General features: G+C 40.7%; 1 protein-coding gene across 3 annotated transcripts in view; it reads left to right on the top strand.

Annotated features, from left to right (window-relative positions):
- The first annotated feature begins 2,708 nt into the window (after positions 1 to 2,708).
- The window catches only part of LOC138000578 (uncharacterized), a 30,660-nt gene continuing 13,471 nt past the window's right edge, over positions 2,709 to 19,897 (top strand). Inside the window, exons 1-20 of one of the 3 annotated variants that reach the window (XM_068847088.1) lie at positions 2,709 to 3,060; positions 4,997 to 5,690; positions 6,608 to 6,748; positions 8,892 to 9,059; positions 9,266 to 9,406; positions 10,387 to 10,538; positions 11,434 to 11,633; positions 11,728 to 12,425; positions 12,521 to 12,661; positions 13,799 to 13,966; positions 14,852 to 14,992; positions 15,147 to 15,298; positions 15,420 to 15,619; positions 15,711 to 16,408; positions 16,487 to 16,627; positions 17,731 to 17,898; positions 18,387 to 18,527; positions 18,682 to 18,833; positions 18,965 to 19,164; positions 19,256 to 19,897. The exon at positions 19,256 to 19,897 is cut by the window's right edge and continues 56 nt beyond it. In XM_068847088.1, coding sequence (XP_068703189.1) covers positions 5,004 to 5,690; positions 6,608 to 6,748; positions 8,892 to 9,059; positions 9,266 to 9,406; positions 10,387 to 10,538; positions 11,434 to 11,633; positions 11,728 to 12,425; positions 12,521 to 12,661; positions 13,799 to 13,966; positions 14,852 to 14,992; positions 15,147 to 15,298; positions 15,420 to 15,619; positions 15,711 to 16,408; positions 16,487 to 16,627; positions 17,731 to 17,898; positions 18,387 to 18,527; positions 18,682 to 18,833; positions 18,965 to 19,164; positions 19,256 to 19,897 — 5,131 coding nt within the window. In that variant the 5' untranslated portion in view covers positions 2,709 to 3,060; positions 4,997 to 5,003. Of the gene's footprint in view, positions 3,233 to 4,297; positions 4,433 to 4,996; positions 5,691 to 6,607; positions 6,749 to 8,891; positions 9,060 to 9,265; positions 9,407 to 10,386; positions 10,539 to 11,433; positions 11,634 to 11,727; positions 12,426 to 12,520; positions 12,662 to 13,798; positions 13,967 to 14,851; positions 14,993 to 15,146; positions 15,299 to 15,419; positions 15,620 to 15,710; positions 16,409 to 16,486; positions 16,628 to 17,730; positions 17,899 to 18,386; positions 18,528 to 18,681; positions 18,834 to 18,964; positions 19,165 to 19,255 lie in introns of those variants that run through there. The other 2 variants (XM_068847089.1, XM_068847090.1) reach the window with 2 other exon arrangements.

Below are 19,897 nucleotides of genomic sequence, written 5' to 3'. Positions count from 1 at the left end.
AAATAGTGAAAATACATTGTTCGTGGATAGACTTACGAAGCTCGTTTCACCCCGACCAAGGGACTCATCAGAGACCTTTCTAGTTGGCAAACTCGTTGGGCATCGTGCCCAAAGTCCCGTTCGCTAACAAAATGATGACAGCAATCTCGCCTTATATATCGCATAAGGATTCCAGACCGCGCAAATTCACGAGTGAAAAATTGACAATAAAGTTGACAGTTACTTGTGAAAATACAATGTTCGTGGTTAGAATATATTTTCACAAACTGTCAACTTTATTGTCAATTTATCAAATAGTGTTTAAAATATTGTCCCTAACGGGCTTTAGCTACTAGCGGTGTGGTGGTCAAGTGGTTAGGTGACGGGTTACTCAACATTCCCAGGTTCGAGTCCTACGTCCACACACTTGGGTTGTCATTTAAAAAATATAGGACCATTTCCCATAATCCATATCAAGCTTTCAGTCTTTCAAATTAACGATAATAGCAGGAGCTCATCAAGAGGAGCCTCTATCTCCTCTAATTCCTTGAGTCAACCCTTTCCCGAGTAAAAATGTTTTTAGGAACAGGTTTCTCCCGCGAAAAGTATCAGAATTCCCTTGACGCTGAGATAGCTCTGTTTTGATTGGCTTTTACAACAGTGGGCGTGCTGAATGTCCCAAGGGAGATTGGCTTTTTACAACAGTGAGCGTGCTGAATCTCCCAAGGGAGATTGGCTTATTACAACAGTGAGCGCGCTGAATCTCCCAAGGGAGGTGTTCTGTAAATAAATATACTCGGGAAAGGGTTGACTCCGAGGCCAAGTATAGACCACTTTCATAAATGGCGACCACTTTTACATTCTTTTGTCTTTATGTTAATTAGACCTACTGCCCTCATTTTGAAACAAAAATTCTTTTGAAATTTGCTCGTCGTAGCGAGGCTAGTTAGGCTTATTAGCATTAAAACAAAAGAATATTTTATTTGGTCGCCATTATGAAAGAGGTCTATGGGAGATAGAGGCTCGTCTTAATGAGCTCCTGTAATAGTAAATTCAGAGCAAATTACGAATTAACGATAATCGTTAATTAATTCAAGTCAGGGAATGGGTTGGCTCGCAGGTAGAATCCTCGTTTTCGAGATTCCTCATTTCCTCCAGTCTCAATAGGCCCTTTGAATGACCGTGTCACGTGACCTTGTCAATCGTAAAAAAATGGTCGTCGTACAAAACAGATGTCAGAAATGGAAAGAGCGTGGTGAAATTAGTAAGAATGTCAATTTTGAAGCCACTGTCATTTAATTCAGGTGGGAGATTTTACAGCGGTTTTAATGCTTAAAAAATTAACTGTGATTTTTATGGAAAACAGCTTCTGGATGACACCCCCGGATGACACCATCCAGCACACAATATTTTTTTTACATTTTTCGAACTTTCCGACCGCTCTTAAATCATCTACTTAATCGATCCCTGAATTCAACCTCGTTCCCAGGGTCTCTGGAGCTAGGGAGAAATTTCTCCCCCGCTCCAGAGACCCTGGGGACGAGGTTGCTCACTAGTTTTTATGATTGACAAGGTCACGTCACAAGGTCATACCGAAAGGGGCCAGTTCCCTCCCTCACAGTTAAGGACCAACCTATTATCGATCTCAGACGTCCGTGGATAAACAGAGAGTTTTGTTTCCCCGAGGGGCTAGTCATTAAGTGTTTTGTTACACCTCCCAACTCAAAATAGAACAATACACAGATAAAAATTATTTGCTTGACGTCGGCTGGCGTACAGATTTGCCGCCGTTTCAAAGGTGCACGACCTGATCCAATGTGAGTCGAAAGTTCAAGTTGTTGTTGCCCTAGGGCGTCATGAAGTTTTGTTCGCCCTAGGGCGTCATGAAGTTTTGACCAATGACACGTGACACGTTCTCTTCCAATCAGAAAACGTATTTGAGTTGGGAGGTATAACAACATTTCTTGTGGCTCTGCGGTTTCGAAAATACCGACCACGTCGCGTTATTCCTTTTTTCTTCCCACGGCCGAGAAAAGAAAAAAAAACTGAAGAAAAGTTTCCACCTGCTTCTTATTTCCTCGGACAAAGCGTTTAATTGGTTACCCGTAATAGCTTCGGCCGGTTTTACTCGCCGTCAACATCGTTTCGCGCTTTTCCCTTTCCATTTTGGGGAGATTAACAGAAAATGGCGTCACGAGAACCCAAAAAAATGTTATCATGTGATCAGAATTGACTGAAATCAACGATCCGTGAAGTGCGCTGAAAATTAGGGAGCTTAAGCAACGACAACGGCGACGGCAACGAGAACGTCATCCCAAAATAAAAATTTGCGTTATTTTAATCGCTTCGTGACTATTTCAACGTTTTTAATTTGACAAGGGTGTGGTAATTCCTCAAAGATGACACCAGTCGGGAACGGCACTCCATTTTAGGAGAGAAAATGAAAATTTATCCTCAAGTGCTGACGTTCTTCATAAAACCAAAAACTTGGCTATTTCACGTTGTTGTTTTGCCGACGACGGGCAAAGAAATGGACAAAAGTGAAAAACGCACGTGCAGGGCGTGCATGTTTTTACCCACTAAATATGCAAATTCGTAACCTGAGTATCAGGCTTTTCTTTTCTTTTTCTTGTTTTTTCTTGGCAGATCGGGATAATTCCTCCCTACCCCTACCCTGTTGCTAAGAAAGGCCTGATAGCAAATTCGTGACGTTCTCGCTGCCGTCGCCGTTGTCGTTGCTTAAGCTCCCTAATTGCCGTTGTCCATGGACGTCTGAGATCGATAGTAGGATTGTCCACAACGGTTTTATTTTTATCAATTTTGAGAAAAACGAATTCTGAGTGGTACGGGAATAGGTTGCCTAAACAGCTGTTTGAAAGGAAAGAAGCACAGCCGTCGCGTGATTGCTGGTCACGTTTTTTTACCCCTACAATTTGAGGGTCTTTCAGCCAGTAAAAATTATTGACATCAAAACAACAGGAGCATTTAGTTGATTTACATTTTCTTCACGTTTTTTGTTCAATATACACGCTGCAAATATATTCACAGCGACGATTTGCTACAGTGTCGGGAGACCTTCTGGTAAGAAAGGAAATGTTAGTTGTATTGAAAGGTAGACAGCTTAGGCTATGCGAGAAAGAGAACAGAATTTCATCTTGGATTTGCAATTATCGCAAAGGGTGCTTCAATTCAACAACAGCGTTAATTAAGAATGTTGGACAGAAAATATTGTAACTTCGCTTCAACTGACACGGTTAGTTGAGGTTGAGAAAATTCAACTGTTGAAGAGAGTTCTGTCTTTACAAGCGTCGTTGAGTTTGGTGAATGGTCTCAGCGAACGCGTTTAAAACAAGATCTCAGCTGGTGAAACTACCCTAGCTTTAACAACTGTGCGGCAGTTTTAGGGAGAAATCTCGCTGTTAATTATTCGTTGTCGATTTATCAGTGTTCATTTTTGAAGCCTAGTAGCTTTTCAATTGTCCACTGGCTATAGCGCTTCGCCAGTCAAAAAGATCAGTTGCTGTGGTTATTCGTACTGGACCCGTACACCGACCGATATTTGCTATTCACACGGGAGTCTTCTCAGAATGATTATTACAGGTTCTAATCTTCACCTTGAACGACATAACCACGCATTTACTGAAAGCTAACTGTTTAAAAATGGGTGCTTAGACTTAAATATTGTTCATCAACGCTATTTGAAATGCTGGGCAGGTCAGATAGCCGGTGACATCGAACGAAGGAGGTAAGCTTATTTCGGGAAATTAAAAAGCCGTCAATGCCGTTGTTTCAAGTTTCATAGCTGAACGGTATATGATAAAAGAATGAAAGACGACGTAAGATCAGACTTGCTGAGTGTTATGGACCTGGAAAGACTCCCTTATAAATAGCAAATATAGGTCCGAAGGTAGGTGTACGGGTCCCGCACAAATGGCCACTAACGGCAGTATTTTTACCGTATTGCTTTCTCGAGGGAAATGTAACCTTCTGCTAGCGGTGAATATGCATGAACTAAGGTGTGACAAGGAAATGATATAATTTGGTGTAATGAAATTGGTTTGATTAACTATTTTGACCTTGCTAGACGCGGTACGTGCCAGTGCACAGGTAGAAGCATGTCACTGCACAATTTAAATTTTTTTTTGCTTGGCATCGATCCATGCATGCGTAACCGAAGTAAACAGACGATGTAAGCGTTTGAATTGGAGTTTACTTAGAATGGTGTTTTCCTTGACGTTTGTTTCTGACAGTAAGAAATGTACTTGTGTACTAACGAAGTATCTTAAGTCATGTTAGGTTAAAACTCAGTATGGGACCATATCCTTGATTCAGTTATATAAGAAAAGTGTCGTGTGCTGCTGCTCGGATTACTTCCTCCATTATGCAGCTAAGGAACTTCACGTGCTGCGCTGCCTAGTTTTTTCAAGTCGCTTTCTTAGGACTTCATTATTCGGTGAGAATGTGTTGTGATGATCTCAGCAGAGCTCGTCCTCAAGATTAATGTGAAGAAAAAACAGCTTTCCTTGGTAGCTGCATTTTATATAAATGAGCCCAATTCCTTTCAAGTGGTGAATATTTAGCTTTGAGAAAAACCAGAGACAACATACGTAGGTGTGCCCCAGGGGGGGGGGGGGACTCCTATATGAAACAGATGGGGATGCTTGTCGTCTTGCTTAGGGGTGTAAATTTTGGATTTTGGTTTCGCTTAGGGTATTTTAAGCCGCCAAGGTCTCGTTTAGGATTCCGCGAAGAAACACAGAATTACGCGAAGAGAAACAGAAGTCAAATTTTGTTTTTAACTTGTTTTTAGGGGTCAAAATTTCCTTAAGCCACGCCCAGGTTAGTCTCCTTTAGGGGTCACAAAAAGCTTGAGCCAGGCCCAGATGGTCTCCTTTAGGGCTTAAATTCAAAATTTCCAATGAGCATCCCCGTCCGTTCCATAAAGATTGGTCATTCTATTGCTAGATTCTGTTTTACAGGTTAAAAAACATCTACGTGTAATAATTTCTTTTTACAGTGAGGTGATGGATGAAACGAAACCAAACACAGCACTTCACTGGTTCCGTAAAAATCTACGGCTTCATGACAACCCAGCCTTGTGTGAGGCAATCAAAGGAAGCGGATGTCTTTTTGCCGTGTACATTCTACCACCTGTTATCCCTGATACAAACATCTCTGCAAACCGATGGAATTTCCTGATTGAATGTTTAGAGGATTTGGACCACAGTCTAAGAAGCATTGGTTCTAAACTGCTTGTTGTGCAGGGATACCCTGCTGAAATCATACCCAAGCTGATCAAATGTTTGCACATCACCAAGCTAACATTTGAGAGTGAGAGTGAGCCATTTAGTAGACAGCGAGATGCTGTTATCACTCATCTTGCCGAGAGTGTGGGAGTGAAAGTGGTGTCTTGTACTTCACATACTCTGTATGATGTTGACGGTGTCATAAAGGCAAACAACAATGAGACCCCAAAGCTATTTGACAGCTTTCTTGACGTTGTTTCTACCTTGGGTCCACCGGAAACGCCTGTGGGAACAGTAAGTCATGATATGCTGGCTTCCCTTTTGCCCAAAAAGAACATGTTTGAGGACTGCCGCATACCATCAGTCGAGGATCTGGGCATTGAAAGGTCCAAGGGTTCATGCCAGGAGACTTGGCCTGGTGGAGAGTCAGAAGCCTTGCAGAAGTTAGACATATTTCTTCAAGAGGTACCTGTACATTTATGTATGCTGCATGTTGAGTATAGAACCTTAGACATGGGCAACTTCTTATAAACAAGAAAGAGAGAACTGGCTGCAGAGTGTAGGGTCTTGGGTATAAACCTCAGCTAAGATAAACCTAGAGATATATCCTTTTACCCCTGAAATAGACCCTATTGACAAGTAAAATCTTGTGGTGTTAGACAGAGTAAAATCTGTCAGTGTCTGACCCTTAGAAGGGAAAGGGTGAAACGATAACATGACTGTAGAAGCCGACTCTTTGACTGGTAAACTTAGACCCCTTTTAGTCACGGTTCCTCCCAGCTTTTGTGGAAACTGTGATTTCCAAGTGATTCAGACTCAAAGAGCTTTGGCTTTTTATGAACACTGCAATTTCATACCATGCATGGCCAATGAAGTTTTGACTTCTCTATGATCAGCATTTTCCACTTCGTATTCTCTTGTCATCCAGTGAAAAAAGAAAAAAAAACAAAGACAAACAAAACCCTTGGCTTAATTTAAAGTGCATATGAAATAAAATATTTTGTATAGATATAAAGAATCTGTTCCATACTAGAAACAAACATTTGACCATTTTTATGTAGAAATTTTTAAAGCAACCAAAATGTGAATGCAAAGGGTTTTTACTGCAAAATCAGGGAATTGATAGCTTTCCATATACATGGCCTGCACATCACAGCTCATTTGTAATGGTTCAAAATATTATTGACAGTTTGCTAACTTCATGTACAGTTGGCAGCAGACAAAAATCAAAATGTTGAGGCAAAAAATATTGCTGTCAATAAAAATATTCATTATTTATGTTTGCATCAAACAAGATCTGAGTTAAAAACATTTGAGTGAAGATGGTTGGCATTGAACAAATCTGTCTACGTGTATTTATTGTTCACCTGTGATGTTTTTAGATGGTGGATGTTGATTTTCAAGTGGACTCTGCAAGTGAAGCATTCCTTCGTGGATTCACAGACAGGCTTAGTCCATACCTTAGATTTGGGTGCCTTTCTCCAAGGACATATTACCATGCTTTGTCAGAAACATACCAAATTGTATGTGTACAGTCATGCCATTCGTGTTTTTGTAGGAGTGTACGTAAAGTTATAGTCTTATTTTAATTGTCACCTATCAGTGAATGGATACTACCATTTGTGTCCATCCTTGAAGTGTGACTAATTTTGCACGAAGCTTTACCTTTTAAGCGTTAACAGTTTGTCTGGTTATGTGTCACTTTTGACCAATGAAACATTGGCGGTTACGTCGTGAAATTGACCACATTTTTGGCAGCATACCAGCATGTTTAGTTCACACATTCTTGAAGTTTTCATGTTTTCCGTGAGAGTGGAGATTATGAATCTTCCATGGAGTCTGGAAGAGTTATAAACAACTATCTCTTGTGAGTTTCCAAAAACACAAAATATGGAATTTGGTATGCTTTACCAAGAGGAGATACCTGCTGCAAGTTCAGCAACTTGGAGAAAAAATACATGAAACCAAAGTGAAACTAGAAAGATTGAGGGGGAAATATTTCTGTGTCTTCGGCATTCTGCACACACATTCTTCTGTGTTTTAGGAGCAACTCCTGGATGGTAATTTATCTCTTCCAAACTTGTAAACTTTGAATTAATTTTTTGTCTCCATTGCAAAACGGGCAGAGACGTTATAAGGGCGGTCAAGCAAAATCGGAACGCTCTAACGAAAAACCTGAAAACTTTGAGAGCATGTGAACAAAACATCCTGGTATGCCGCCAAAAGCATTGTCAATTTTAAGACATAACCGCCAACGTTTCATTGGTCAAAATTGACACATACATGTAACTGGACAAACCACTGACATTTAAAAAGTAAAACTTCACGCAAAATTTGTCTCGCTTCAAGGATGGATGCAAATGGTAGTAATTTATATCATCATTCCCATTTGAACTATTTGAACAAATCCCACTAGCAAACTAATTTTACTACATGTACAGTAACTCCAATCTTGCTGTCAAGAATATAATTTGTACATTAGGCAAGAAAGCTCTCTCTAGCATTCTACTCTGTTGCTGACACTTAATAGGCCACTTGCACTAAGAGGTCTCGTGACCATTGCTTCCTTTAAACAATGAGTTGGAATCTTGCTGATGCAAAAAATTGACAGAGCACATAAAAATTAGCTTACACCTGAAATTTGAGAGGAAACGCATTTAAGGAAGATTTTTTATGGCACTTTGATTTTTCAACAAAGCAGTATGATTTGTATTGGCCGCCATGTTGGAGGGCATACTCTTGCCCTCCAATATGGCGGCCAAAACTACTTTTTGCTTAAATCTTGTTAAACGTTTAATAGTTACGCTCAGATGTGCTGTAAACGTTAGCACATAATTTTTTCAACATCCTCCTTGAAGTTTAAGTGCAAAGCTTGTGTTCAGAAAGAAGTAATTCATAATTTTAAAAATCACATTTCGGTCACGTGACCAGCGAGGAACTTACTCATTTTAAGAAAATGGTGCGGGTTTGAAAAACCAAATCACTATTATTATGTTTAAGATATGACCCGCTAGTCGTTTTTCGAAGGCAAAATCATATAGCTTTCATTTTCATGAAAACTATGTCACATGACCTCTTAGTGCAAATGGCCTATTCCATGGAATGTCCACTTCATCAATCTTGGAGAGGGGATAAATGGCTATTACGGTGTGCATCATAATTCATTTGGTAGCCATTCAAATACACTCACTGCAAAATCTATTCAATTACCAGTAGCCTTGATAAATACATGTACCTTGTGGGCAATTGCCTGTCTTAAATTTGTTTGGCCATAATCTGATGCACATTTCTGCCTTAAACATTTCCATCATAATTTTTCTGTTTATGTTGCACAATTTAACAACTGCATCGGTAAGTGGAGGTTGGGTACCTGTTAGATGTCCAGGGGATTCCACTGGAGGCCAATGTACCAGCCAGCCAGCCCCTCGACCAAGTAATGCTCCCATGGCCAGCAATTCCTGCAACCCTGCAGCTGTGTGCTCCTCAAAAAAATAGCAGCATGTTAGTCATAACACACTTTGTTTTTCCACTTGCATAGAAATGGATAGGGCAGAAAATGTTACTTTTTGTCATGCACAGCTTGTTGTCTGGGTATGACTTCCCATTGCTAGAGTTATTAATTTGTGTTAAATTTGTGGTGAATGTTTTATTTGAACTATTATTTAGGCAAGAAATCAAAGGCCTCCACTGTCACTGTTCTCATGGCTTTTGAGGAGGGATTTCCATTTTGTCCTCGGTAGCAACAATCCAACTCTGAACCGAAGGGAGAATAACCCATTGTGCTTGCAAATCAACTGGGAAGAAAATGCTGTTGCTGTAGAGAAATGGAAAATGGTAGGTGGATATCATCATCGTGATCACCATTTTCGTGCTATGCCGTACTGTCACAGTGGTTTTTATCTATAATTATTATAATGGTCATCATCATCATCGTCATTGGAAGTACCATACCATCTTTACAATCACTATTAAGTGGTATTAAATACAGCTTCATGATTGTTCTCGATGGTGATGTCTATTATAATTTTTCTATCCTCCAGGGCAAGACAGGCTTTCCATTTATTGATGCCATTATGCGGCAGTTGCAACAGGAGGGATGGATTCCATCCTTAGCGCGGCAAATTGTTGGGTCTTTCCTCACACAAGGTTGCATGTGGATCAGCTGGGAGGAAGGCTTCAAGGTGAAAAATATTCAGATTGCCAAGTGAACATTGTGGCCCCTAATATTGTAGACTGTAATCATGATGTGTTAGACAACTAAAGCTTTGGGTTGTGTTGTACACTGTACCTCATTGAGCGAGCATCAGGATTGGCCACAAGAACAATAGAATGAACAAAGATAATAATGGATTTAGCACAGAAAACAATAGGAAGTAGGACACTATACAGCCAATGAAATACAGTGTTCAAAAAGAGTTACGACCCTACCCAAAGCATTGCTTGTTAAGACTATTTTACAAGTAAGGTCGAAGATGTTCCTGGTAGTTGTGAAGTCAGAAGTTGTATCAAAGAGATCCGTATTCCCCACTACAGTTTGAGGTCTATATACAATTGTATATATAGTCATTTTAAGAGGCCTTTAAATACTAATTGCTGATATGTAACACAGCATGAAAGTTATGAGTGGAACTCTGGGTAGACTCAGAATCTTCAGATGATCAAAGAGAAAGGGCAGCCTTAGTAATTTCATCAGATTCATGTAAGGACTGTAACCCTTTCTTACTACCCTCATTCATAAAATCTGTGTGATGTTATCCCCAGCCACTTGCAGAAAAGATTGCCTTACGAACATAAGGATTCGCTCCGATGTTTTCTGACCACATCATTGTTTGCACTTGATTTTTCTAGTCAAAGACAAGAACTTGTTTATTGTACAAAGAGGTACCGGTATATTTATTGTGAGGAACAGCATTACATGTAGTGTCCACATCCTTATCTGGTCATAGAATTGTGCACTAATCTTCACCAAATGTGCAAAAAGTGGTGGTTAACAAAAAGTAAGTATGAGGTGGACAGTTCTTTTGGCCAGAAAATTGCCCTCTTCTGCACCAGCACTGCCACGTGAACTTTTGGGTGATTGCCATAGGTTACATTGCTTACATGTACTCTCTGTCTTCACTGCATGATTGAATGAGCTGATAATATTACTACACATTATCAGGTCTTTGGAGAGCTGCAGTTGGATGCTGAGTGGAGCCTGAATGCAGGGAGCTGGCTGTGGATTTCTGGAAGTGCTTTTGATCAAAACAGATTGCCTATCTTTTGCCCTGTTGAAACTGCAAAGAAGATAGATCCAAAGGGAGAGTACACCAGGTACAACAACTGTATAATAATAGCGACATTGAAGTTGACAACTGTACATTTATGTAAATAACCTCATATAAGGTGATTCCCTGGTTTTGCATTGCACATCCCTACTGTGTATAATTTCTTGCGTCATTGGTGCGATAAAATGGTGCTTTTTCATTGACGCCCAGCTTAATCTCTCAAGGAATGGCTATTATCTCCTGAACAAGTATGGTGACCCCCATTTTTTGTTTCATATTTTTGATGGGAACGGTGGACATCTTCATGCAGTTGTAAAAAAATCAGCACAAATCTATGGCCAGTTCTTTGGCAATTTCATAAAATTGTATGGAAGCAGCCATTACGAGCTGAACAGCCCACAATCAAGTTAAATCTATTTTGGAGTGTGAAGTACTGACAAAGGCATTCAAATACATTTCTGAGGTACATATGTGAATCAATTGACCATAGAACGACACCAGGCTCTGCGTTATATTAGGGATTACATAGTTTATAAAATTGAGCTAGTCTGATTTGTCCAATATTGGGATTGTGTGGCAATAGCCATTGATATATTTGTCAGCGTCGAACCATGGGAACAAGCTCAGTGACCCCCCTTTTTTATCACAGTTTTATCATCTCCTTAACATGTAACAACTCTGTGCAAAGTTTACACTGAATGACAAGCTTTATTTCTTGGGAATCACCTTAAACAACGTAATTGTTTTACAAACAATCACATTGGGAACAATCTATTAGTAAATAAATTTGTGAGATAAAATTAATGTGTACAGGGCATACAGTGGAAACTAGGTCAGACACATTTGGCATTGCTTATCTCATTGGTTTTGGCATTGCCAATGTGGAAACAGCGATGGCTATTACAAATAACCAAATAAAAACAATGTTTCTCCCCATGCAGGAAATATGTACCTGAAGTTAAAGACCTGCCCATGGATTATGTCTTTGAGCCTTGGAAAGCACCAGAATGTGTACAGCAAGCTGCTGGATGTTTGCTTGGTACACACTATCCATTGCCTGTAGTTGACCATGAGGAGCAAAGGAGAGTCTGCGTACAGAGGCTAAAAGAGCTAGCTGAGAGCGTTGGTGAGAGCATTGGAGGTATGTTAATAGTTAGAGATGGTGTAGGCTGAATATATCCACACATTATAGAAGAGCCAATGTGCCTCATGGTTTGTGTAAACTTCTTTTATAGTGGATGAAAGAGGACACACAAGTGTGCATTTGTTTAGAAAAGACCTGAGGCTGCATGACAACCCAACACTCCGTGCCTGTCTCGAAGACAGCGGTACATTTTACCCCGTGTATGTACTGGACACGAAAGCAGCAAGAGAAAGCAAGATCTCTCCCAATCGCTGGAACTTCTTACTTGAGTGTCTAAGAGATTTGGATAATCAACTGGCTAGGGTTGGATCACGTCTGTTTGTAGTACATGGGAGGGATGTGGAGGTACTGCCAAAGCTGTTTACAGAATGGGGAGTGACACGCCTTAGCTTTGAAAGTGATATTGAACCATTTGGTGCACAAAGAGATTCTGTGATCCGGCACATAGCTGAGGAAGCTGGAGTTGAAGTGTTAAGCAAAACATCTCATACGCTATATGAGCCAGGGGACATTTTACATGCAAATCGCGGCATTGCACCCATGGTGTTTGAAGACTTCGTTGGAGTTCTGAAAGAGAATGGGCTGACAGTTCCCAGTCCAGTGAAAGAAGTGGACAGACAGTTGTTTGGATGCTGTGTTACACCTGTAGCTGCAGATCATCAAGCGAACTTTGGAGTACCTGAATTGAGTGATCTTGGAGTGAAGGACATCCGATCGGTGACAAGTGCATATCTTTGGAAAGGGGGAGAACAAGAGGCCCTGAGAAGACTTGAGCTATTGCAAAAACAGGTAAATGGTGAACTTGTGAAGGCAGGAAACGTATTTGGCTCATTTATAAGGGCAAATTGGGTGATAGTTTGAATGTCTTTCTTTTTTATGTGCAGCTTGTGAAGAATGACTTTGAGGATGAGCCACTGAGGGGAGCGTTGATGTCTTCATCTGCAACTCACCTCAGCCCCTACCTGCGATTTGGATGTCTGTCTTCAAGAGTGATGTGGCAGCGCGTTAATGACACTTACTGGAAGGTGTGAATCTAGGCATCCATTATCTAGACAATTGCCTTTATGCATTTGTATTGGAGTCTCTGAATTTGCATGGTTCTGCAGAAGCATTACACATTCTCTAGAGATTTGCCCAATGAGTGGCTTCATGGCTCGGTCGGCGGAATGTTGGACCAGCATCATGGTGGTCATGGGTTCGAATCCAATTGAAGCCACCTGATATTTTCAGGTGTCTGTAAAAGGCAGTTGCTTAAATTGTCCAGATAAGCGTGAGGATGTTGTTTTTTCCTCTAGAACCCACACTTAAAACATGCTTGCATTTTGAAGATTTTGTAAATGTAATGTGTATGTTTTGGAAGAACCATTTCAGATTTAAGCAACAGAGGGCATTTTCTGTGTTCCATAGCCTCATCTAAACATGAGGGGGAGTTGGGAGAATTTGAGACAGTTATGCAAACCGGAGACACAGTTTAGGGTTTGCATAACTGTAGAGAATTCTCCAACCTCCCCGAGTGTTAAGATGAGGCTATGGAAAAACGGAAAAAAGTCCTCTATTGGTTTTATAAAATATTTCTCAAAGATACATGTAATTCAACAAATGAAGGAAAACGCTGGTTTTTTTACTTCTTGATTGAAACAGATTTTCTTGATACATGCTCATATTTCCTACCAACCAATCAAAACCCGCATCAGACAATACATAACCAATCAAAATTTGTGTGATGTCACAGCTGTGTTTTGTGGGAGGCGCAGTGGCCTCATGGTTAGTGCACTCGACTCCGGATCGAGTGGTCCGGGTTCGGGTCCTGGCCGGGGACATTGTGTTGTGTTCCTGGGCAAGACACTTTACTCTCACGGTGCCTCTCTCCACCCAGGTGTATAAATGGGTACTGGTGAATTTAATGCCGGGGGTAATCCTGCGATGGACTAGCATCCCATCCAGGGGGGAGTAGAAATACTCCTAGTCACTTCATGCTACAGAAACCGGAGATAAGCGCCGGCCTGATGCGCCTTCTAGGCTCGTAGCAGACTTTACTTACTTTACTTACAGCTGTGTTTCCATACTCTCATCTAAACACAGCTGTTGACCAATGAGAGTGCACGTACTATCCTAATTATTTTATAAAATGTATTAATAGTTACAAATTGATTTCTCAACAGGCAAAGGGGAAAATGCCTCCACTGTCCTTGCATGAGCCTCTTCTGTTTCGCGAGTTTTTCTTTTTAATGGGCTGCACCAATCCAAGCTTGCATAAAATGGCTGATAATCCTATGTCCTGTCAATATCCTTGGGAGGAAAACCCTGAAGGCCTTCGCAGATGGAAAGAGGTTTGTACACCTGAGGAATATATTCAACCTGCAAGGGCCATTGAATTTTAAAGATGCATAGGAAAGCAAACTTTGAGTTTGATGATGATGAATTATGATCTTTGACTTGACCAATAAATACCGTAGAAACAAAAACCTATTGATCTTTTTGGACAGGGTACAGTTAGGGAGGGAAAGGTTGAAGTGCTTATCAATCGCTGAATTTCAGAGAAAGAAAGCGATAATTATTACAATTTATTATATGGCAAAAGATTCTCAGACTAAATGGAGCAATCTGATTGGCTGGTTGTTGGTCGGGATTTCACAGTACGGACCATTACCATGGAAACTGTCCGTTTCCGTACATGTATTTCTCTCTCCTGGGAAATTCAAGTTCAGTAAAACACAGTTCTTAAAAAGCGGAATTTAGTTTTACATGTGAAAGCTTAAGGTTACTGTTCAAAGTTCGTTGATAGAAAACAGAGTTTATGATCATTCACCAAGTGGATAAGTGTCTGATTGCTCAAAGAAACAATACCATGTGACAAACAACTTACTAACCTCTCTTGCTCAGGACTGTACTGAGGAATATTGTACCTCAGTCGCTTTTGTACGTACAACATGTAGGTCTGTACTACCATGACTTAAGGCCAGTATTCCCAGTATGGCCCCTGTGCTCGGTTAGTAAGAGGTTAGTGGTAGTCGTATATTAATTTGAAAAACAAATTTATGTACAGTGTAAGGGTGGGAAATCTCTAGTAGAACTCTTTCTTTTGTAAAGCTGATAAGGAATGAAAACAAAGGGATTTAAACTGATTGTTGATTCAAGATATTATAACATACATGGCAGCTTTCCAGGGTGTGGAACTTAAAAATCATTTCTTACATGATTTTGTGTTTCACAAGGGTAAGACAGGCTTCCCATGGATCGATGCAGTGATGAGACAGTTGCATGAAGAGGGGTGGATTCCTCATTTTGCTCGGCAGGCAGTGGGATGTTTCTTGACCCGAGGTAGTCTTTGGATAAACTGGGAGGAGGGATATAAGGTAGGAATGATTCAGCATTGAAATGACTCTTGCAAAAGACTTTTGTGTTTTCTACACCTTTGATATTTTGTGGAATTTTGTGGGGAAAAACCCTTTTTTCAGAAGTGGACCTTGAGAAAACGTTCATTGCTAACAGGTGAAAATTAATTTTAAGGTGTTTGATGAGCTCCAGTTGGATGCAGAGTGGAGTCTTAATGTTGGAAATTGGTTGTGGCTGTCAGGAGGAACTTTTGTGAATGGCCATGTACCATGGTTCTGCCCGGTTGAAGTTGGAAAGAAGATTGACCCAACTGGAGAATATGTCAGGTGATTACAATAGGGGTTTAAAACAAAGGAATTATAATTATTGTTGTTGTTGTTGTGTGAACTCTGTAGTACGAATAAGGAACATTAATATTCTCTTCGTTCTTCATAATGTTAACTTTAGGAAATATGTGCCTGAAGTCAAGGACATGCCAGTGGAATATGTGTTTGAGCCATGGAAAGCTCCACAATCTGTACAGAAAGCTGCTGGATGTTTGGTGGGTACAGACTATCCATTGCCTGTAGTTGACCATGAGGAGCAAAGGAGAGTCTGCGTACAGAGGCTAAAAGAGCTAGCTGAGAGCGTTGGTGAAAGCATTGGAGGTATGTTAATAGTTTAGAGATGGTGTAGGCTGAATATATCCACACATTATAGAAGAGCCAATGTGCCTCATGGTTTGTGTTTCTTTTATAGTGGATGAAAGAGGACACACAAGTGTGCATTTGTTTAGAAAAGACCTGAGGCTGCATGACAACCCAACACTCAGTGCCTGTCTTGAAAACAGCGGTACATTTTACCCCGTGTATGTACTGGACACGAAAGCAGCAAGAGAAAGCAAGATCTCTCCCAATCGCTGGAACTTCTTACTTGAGTGTCTAAGAGATTTGGATAATCAACTGGCTAGGGTTGGATCACGTCTGTTTGTAGTGCATGGGAGGGATGTGGAGATCCTGCCAAAGCTGTTTGCAGAATGGGGAGTGACACGCCTCAGCTTTGAAAGTGATATTGAACCATTTGGTGCACAAAGAGATTCTGTGATCCGGCACATAGCTGAGGAAGCTGGAGTTGAAGTGGTAAGCAAAACATCTCATACGCTATACGAGCCAGGGGACATTTTACGTGCAAATCGTGGCATTGCACCTATGGTGTTTGAAGACTTTGTTGGAGTTCTGAAAGAGAATAGGCTGACAGTTCCCAGTCCAGTGAAAGAAGTGGACAGACAGTTGTTTGGATGTTGTGTTACACCTATAGCTGCAGATCATCAAGCGAACTTTGGAGTACCTGAATTGAGTGATCTTGGAGTGAAGGACATTCGATCGGTGACAAGTGCACATCTTTGGAAAGGGGGAGAACAAGAGGCCCTGAGAAGACTTGATCTATTGCAAAAGCAGGTAAATGGTGAACTTGTGAAGGCGGGAAACTTGTTTGACTTATTGGGTGATAGTTTGTCTTTCTTTTTTTATATGCAGCTTGTGAAGAATGACTTTGAGGATGAGCCACTGAGTGGAGCGTTGATGTCTTCATCTGCAACTCATCTCAGCCCCTACCTGCGATTTGGATGTCTGTCTTCAAGAGTGATGTGGCAATGCATTAATGACACTTACTGGAAGGTGTGAATCTAGGCATCCATTATCTAGACAATTGCCTTAATGCATTTGTGTTAGAGTCTTTCTGAATTTGCATGGTTCTGCATAAGGATTGCATTCTCTAAAATGTTTGCAAATGGGCCATTTCCGGGTTCATGGCTGCCTCCTCTTCAAAGCGAGCCTAAGTGCGAAGTTTTCGTTATGGTAATTAGTTCTACTTTACATATGAATGAAAACTAATTTTCATACGAAAAACTTCGCACTTAGACTCGCTTTGAAAAGGAGGCAGCCATGAACTTGGAAATGGCCTATTGAGTGGCTTCATGGCTCAGTTGGTGGAGCGTCACATCTGCATCCAAGGGGTCATGGGTTTGAATCCGATTGAATCCACCTGATTTTTTTGACAGGTGTCCAAAATATAAGAGACATTTGCTTACCTGGAAATTGTACAGATAAGTGAGAGGATCACTTCAATCTCACATTGGTCTATAACCCGCACTTTAAGGATGGTGCCTACTAATTCAAAGGTATTTTTGCATGGTTTACTGAATATGCGGGAAAAGCAGATCTTAACAAGTGTTATTGAAATCCAAAAGAAAATTAGTGAAACCACGCATTTTTCGAATTAATCAACAATATTAATGTAAAAAGTTTTAAAATGCAAAGCAACGTATGGTGTTGTTTTCCAAATTGAAGCTCGATTATCTCTGAATAATGCAATTGGTTACCCCCAATTTTCTTTTTGGATACCAAGATCACTTGCTAAGTTCTGCTTTCTCTGCATAGTTTTGAACCGCGCAAAAATATCCCTGTATCAATAAGCACTAGCAATAGGAAAGCGAAGTATCTTGAGATGCGCAGAACGTATGTGCAATAACAATAGTAGGCACCGTCCTTAACCCATTGACTCCCAGCTGGCGTTCCCCATTGATGAGTAAAAATAATCGTCTGGCGTTAGCCGGAGTAAAATACTAAGTCTGGCTGGTTTAGGCTAGTTTGGGTGTCAAAGGGTTGAAGATGCATGCCTTTCAATGATTTTGTTTGTTGTGTGTACCGGTATGTTTTTGGGAAGAACCATTTCAAATAAAATAATAATTATAGTCACCTTAAAATGGATTTCTCAACAGGAAAAGGGAAAAATGCCTTCACTGTCCTTGCATGAGCCTCTCTTGTTTCGTGAGTTTTTCTTTCTGATGGGCTGCACCAATCCAAGCTTGCATAAAATGGCTGATAATCCTGTGTCCTGTCAATATCCTTGGGAGGAAAACCCAGAGGGGCTTCGCAGGTGGAAAGAGGTTTGTACACATGATGTACATAGATACATTCAACTGGCAAGGGCCATTTTAAGGATGCTTGGGAAGGCAAACCTTGAGAGGGATGATGTGTCCAGGAATTATTGTCTTTGACTCGACTAGTAAATACCTAGAAATGAAAACCAATTTGATCTTCAAAATGACAAATGAAATTAAAAGCAAAGGTTTCAGCTGCCCCCTTTGACAATTGAAATCCGCAGGCATTAAACAGACTAAGTCAGGAAAGTGTTAAAGTGCTTATCAATCACTGGATTTCAGAGAGATAAGTGATTAATTTTGCAATGTAGTAGTATGGGAATTTGGAAAACAAAGTTATTTAAAGTGGAAAAATCTCTAGTAGAAATTTTTTCTTTGTAAAACAACAAAGGCATTGAAACTGAGTGTTGATTCAAGAAATTATAACATACATGGCAGCTTTCCAGGGTGTGGAACTTAAAAATCATTGTTTACATGATTTTGTGTTTCACTAGGGTAAGACAGGCTTCCCATGGATCGATGCAGTGATGAGACAGTTGCATGAAGAGGGGTGGATTCCTCATTTTGCTCGGCAGGCAGTGGGATGTTTCTTGACCCGAGGTAGTCTTTGGATAAACTGGGAGGAGGGATATAAGGTAGGAATGATTCAGCATTGAAATGACTCTTGCAAAAGACTTTTGTGTTTTCTATACCCTTGATATTTTGAGGAATTTTGTGGGGAAAAGCACTTTTTTTAGAAGTGGACGTTAAGAAAACGTTCATTGCTAACAGGTGAAAATTAATTTCAAGGTGTTTGATGAGCTCCAGTTGGATGCAGAGTGGAGTCTTAATGTTGGAAATTGGTTGTGGCTGTCAGGAGGAACCTTTGTGAACGGTCATGTACCATGGTTCTGCCCGGTCGAAGTTGGAAAGAAGATTGACCCAACTGGAGAATATGTCAGGTGATTACAATAGGGATTTACATTGGTTTAAAACAAAGGAATTATAATTATTGTTGTTGTTGTTGTGTTAACTCTGTAGTACGAATAAGGAGCATTAATATTCTTTTTGTTCTTCATAATGTTAACTTTAGGAAATATGTGCCTGAAGTCAAGGACATGCCAGTGGAATATGTGTTTGAGCCGTGGAAAGCTCCAGAATCTGTACAGAAGGCTGCTGGATGTTTGGTGGGTAAAGACTATCCATTACCTGTAGTTGACCATGAGGAACAAAGGAGAGTCTGCGTACAGAGGCTAAAAGAGCTAGCTGAGAGCGTTGATGAAAGTATTGAAGGTATGTTAACAGTTTAGAGATGGTGCAGGCTGAATATATCCGCACATTATAGAAGAGCCAAAGTGCATCATGGTTTGTGTTTCTTTTACAGTGGATGAAAGAGGACACACAAGTGTGCATTTGTTTAGAAAAGACCTGAGGCTGCATGACAACCCAACACTCCTTGCCTGTCTTGAAGACAGTGGTACATTTTATCCTGTGTATGTACTGGACACAAAAGCAGCAAGGGAATGCAAGATCTCTCCCAATCGCTGGAAATTCCTACTTGAGTGTCTAAGAGATTTAGATAATCAACTGGCTAGGGTTGGATCACGTCTGTTTGTAATACGTGGGAGGGATGTGGAGATCCTGCCAAAGCTGTTTGCAGAATGGGGAGTGACACGCCTTAGCTTTGAAAGTGATATTGAACCATTTGGTGCACAAAGAGATTCTGTGATCCGGCACATAGCTGAGGAAGCTGGAGTCGAAGTGTTAAGCAAAACATCTCATACGCTTTATGAGCCAGGGGACATTTTACATGCAAATCATGGCATTGCACCCATGGTGTTTGAAGACTTCGTTGGAGTTCTGAAAGAGAATGGGCTGACAGTTCCCAGTCCAGTGAAAGAAGTGGACAGACAGTTGTTTGGATGTTGTGTTACACCTGTAGCTGCAGATCATCAAGCCAACTTTGGAGTACCTGAATTGAGTGATCTTGGAGTGAAGGACATTAGATTGGTGACAAGTGGATGTC

The sequence above is a fragment of the Montipora foliosa genome, chromosome 4, assembly GCF_036669935.1.
Source record: "Montipora foliosa isolate CH-2021 chromosome 4, ASM3666993v2, whole genome shotgun sequence".
Lineage (NCBI taxonomy): Eukaryota > Metazoa > Cnidaria > Anthozoa > Scleractinia > Acroporidae > Montipora > Montipora foliosa.
The sequence above is the reverse complement of the archived record's forward strand: the minus strand, read 5'-3'. Positions and strand labels throughout refer to the sequence as shown.